Source organism: Lactuca sativa, chromosome 1 (assembly GCF_002870075.4).
Source record: "Lactuca sativa cultivar Salinas chromosome 1, Lsat_Salinas_v11, whole genome shotgun sequence".
Lineage (NCBI taxonomy): Eukaryota > Viridiplantae > Streptophyta > Magnoliopsida > Asterales > Asteraceae > Lactuca > Lactuca sativa.
The window spans coordinates 204,891,270-204,893,688 of NC_056623.2; the positions used below are offsets into that span (position 1 = coordinate 204,891,270).

Here is a 2,419-nt window from a genome sequence, read left to right on the forward strand (position 1 = left end):
GTTATTATTTTTTCTTTTGTGTTGATCGGTAAGCATAGGAGGGTATTTTTTGTAGCCCACAACACCCACCAAGGATCGCAACTTGCATGATTTGTACAAAACAATTTTTCTCCGTACAAAACTTTACACAACTTTTATGAAGTTGTACAATAGAACACTTTAATGCATAAATTGTTTTGTATGGAAAAATTTCTGTTTCGGTTACAAAGCTCATACGCTACTTGGTTGTTCATTAAATTGCATAGAGACTAATATCAAACAGACTTTATGATACGGTTTATATACAACATCAGTAGTGCGTTTTCGAAAATGGTTAAAAGAGTGGACAAACATAGAACTGAGAGCATCCACAATGGAAAATATAATGGAAGAGTTGAATAAGATGTCAAGTCTACTTGTTGTTATTTATAGTTTACAAAAACCATAAAAATAGACGAGCAAGCTATAAAACAACAAATGAGCATATGGCATTTATAGTTTACAAAAACCATAAAAATAGAAATCTTTTAAACATGTGTTTCAAATCATCATCTCCACCCACTTACCTGGCATCGAACACTAGGATTCGGTTTATTACAAACATATAGTACAAAATGATTAAAAAACAATAATTTATGAGAATGGGATAGTTTTGCATGAATAGTAGTTTGAATGACTCCTGTTTTCCCTCACTTGCAAAGGGAAACGAGAATGCGGCGAGGTGGCTTTATTAGTGGGCGTCGGCTATGGAGAACCATCAAATTATTAACAAGCATGACATCACCTTTCTTCCAAGGTATTGCAACACACTCTTCTTCAAGGATTCGCAAGCAATCTTTCATGGCAGAATCCGACAAAGGTTCACCATTCCCAAACTCAATAGATCTGCTGTCGTCATAAATTTCAGCATTCGCGGGGCCACCATAACTATTTGCGAGACTATTGAACCAAGTTTTCCGTTGACTTCCTTTATCAAATTTTATGCCTGGCACGGGACCGGTTATAGTTTTTACGCTATTTCCCATCCATTCCAGCTTTGTGCCCAACTTCGCTGCCCTGTGATTAAATTAATGTTATTCTTGTATTACAACTTAGTGTAGCGAAATGTATACAAACCTTTCCTCTGCAACATTCTTGTCATCGGTCATATATGCCGACTTCCAACCGCTGCCGGTGAAAGATGATGGAAGATCCTCGTCACTCATTATTTTCGTATAAGTCAATCCATGCTCCTCAAGTTTTTCAACGAAATCTGGGTGCTTCTCTTTCATCTTGTCGTAGATGATATGACTCAAAACTATTGGAGTTTCTCCCCCACTTCTTGGTGCTTCTTGGCAAAAGAAAAATAGCTTCGAGGGGTAGTCTGGAACCTGTTTGCATGCATGACACATATCAGTCGATTTAAAAAATAATAATAATAATCTGAGAAATTAAGCAGCAGATGCATATGGATAGATTAATTCAAGGAATTTACATAAGCCATCTCGTGATGGAAAGGAATAGTCTTATCCTGAGGAGCTTCATTTGTGGTGTAAATCCGGCCAAGGATTTTGGTTCGAGAGGCTCTGCCACCAACATAGAACGCTTCAGGGAAGCCAAATGCTTCCACCACATCATTCATGTCGGAAGTAGAGTTTACAGGGAAGCCTCTGAAGAGGATAGCACCTCTTTTCTGGAGAAGAGACTCGAGCCATGGCTTGTGAGCTTTAATCGCCTCTTCGAAGCCATTGAGTTTTGCTGTTGAAGTAAAATCAGCGTTAGAGATCGGGGATAACACCGCTGGGAAAAGAGCGCCATCGCTGTCAGGTTTTTGCTCAGGTAGTTCTACTTCTCGGAAGATATTGCCTGAGGCCATTTTGATTGTTTTGTGGTGTTATGGTGTAGTGGGATGCTTTTGCATGCATCCTACATTGGATTATATATAGTGATAATCACAATACGATGTTCTTGTATTTAAATAATTGAAATATATCACAAGAATCACATGCTTTGTATTATATAATTAATACATTAATCTAAGATGATAAAATGACCATATCAATAATTGGGCTGTTAATTGTAAATTTCTTGGTACCATAAAAAAAATCTTACAAATATATAAAAGAAATTTTCAGATAATATCTTACTCCTATTTCAAAATATTATTCGAAAATTGTTTATATTTTATAAAATAATGATGTTATTTGGCCAAAACAATTATATTGTACTGATGACGTTATTTAACAGAAAAAAAAAAACTGAGTTTTTTTCATAATATATCTCAAATTATAAGAATTATTGTTAAATAGCAAAAATTGATTTTTAACGGAAAACTGAGATTTTGGAATATAGGATGTAAATTTGCAAAATAAATGGCCTTTTATTGTGATATATAATAAAACTGTTGATTTGCTAAATGCAACACATTTTATAGTTGACATTTTTGGTTTTACACGTGCAT

General features: G+C 35.1%; 1 protein-coding gene across 1 annotated transcript; it reads right to left on the reverse strand.

Moving 5' to 3' along the window:
- Nucleotides 1-444: 444 nt before the first annotated feature.
- Nucleotides 445-2,197, reverse strand: LOC111879941 (clavaminate synthase-like protein At3g21360). Its single transcript, XM_023876367.3, has 3 exons — nt 1,454-2,197; nt 1,096-1,349; nt 445-1,035 (listed from the first exon to the last, which is right to left on the reverse strand). Exons 1-3 carry the CDS (start codon nt 1,832-1,834, stop codon nt 669-671), a joined length of 1,002 nt encoding a protein of 333 aa, XP_023732135.2. The 5' UTR covers nt 1,835-2,197; the 3' UTR covers nt 445-668.
- Nucleotides 2,198-2,419: the final 222 nt, after the last annotated feature.

Bases quoted from the DNA above. Each gene is read 5' to 3' on its own strand.
- LOC111879941 (XM_023876367.3), bottom strand. From the start codon at position 1,834: ATGGCCTCAGGCAATATCTTCCGAGAAGTAGAACTACCTGAGCAAAAA. The intron at 1,350-1,453 runs GTAAATTCCTTG...GCATGCAAACAG, and splicing joins TCCATCACGAGATGGCTTAT to GTTCCAGACTACCCCTCGAA. The intron at 1,036-1,095 runs GTTTGTATACAT...ATTTAATCACAG, and splicing joins AAGAATGTTGCAGAGGAAAG to GGCAGCGAAGTTGGGCACAA.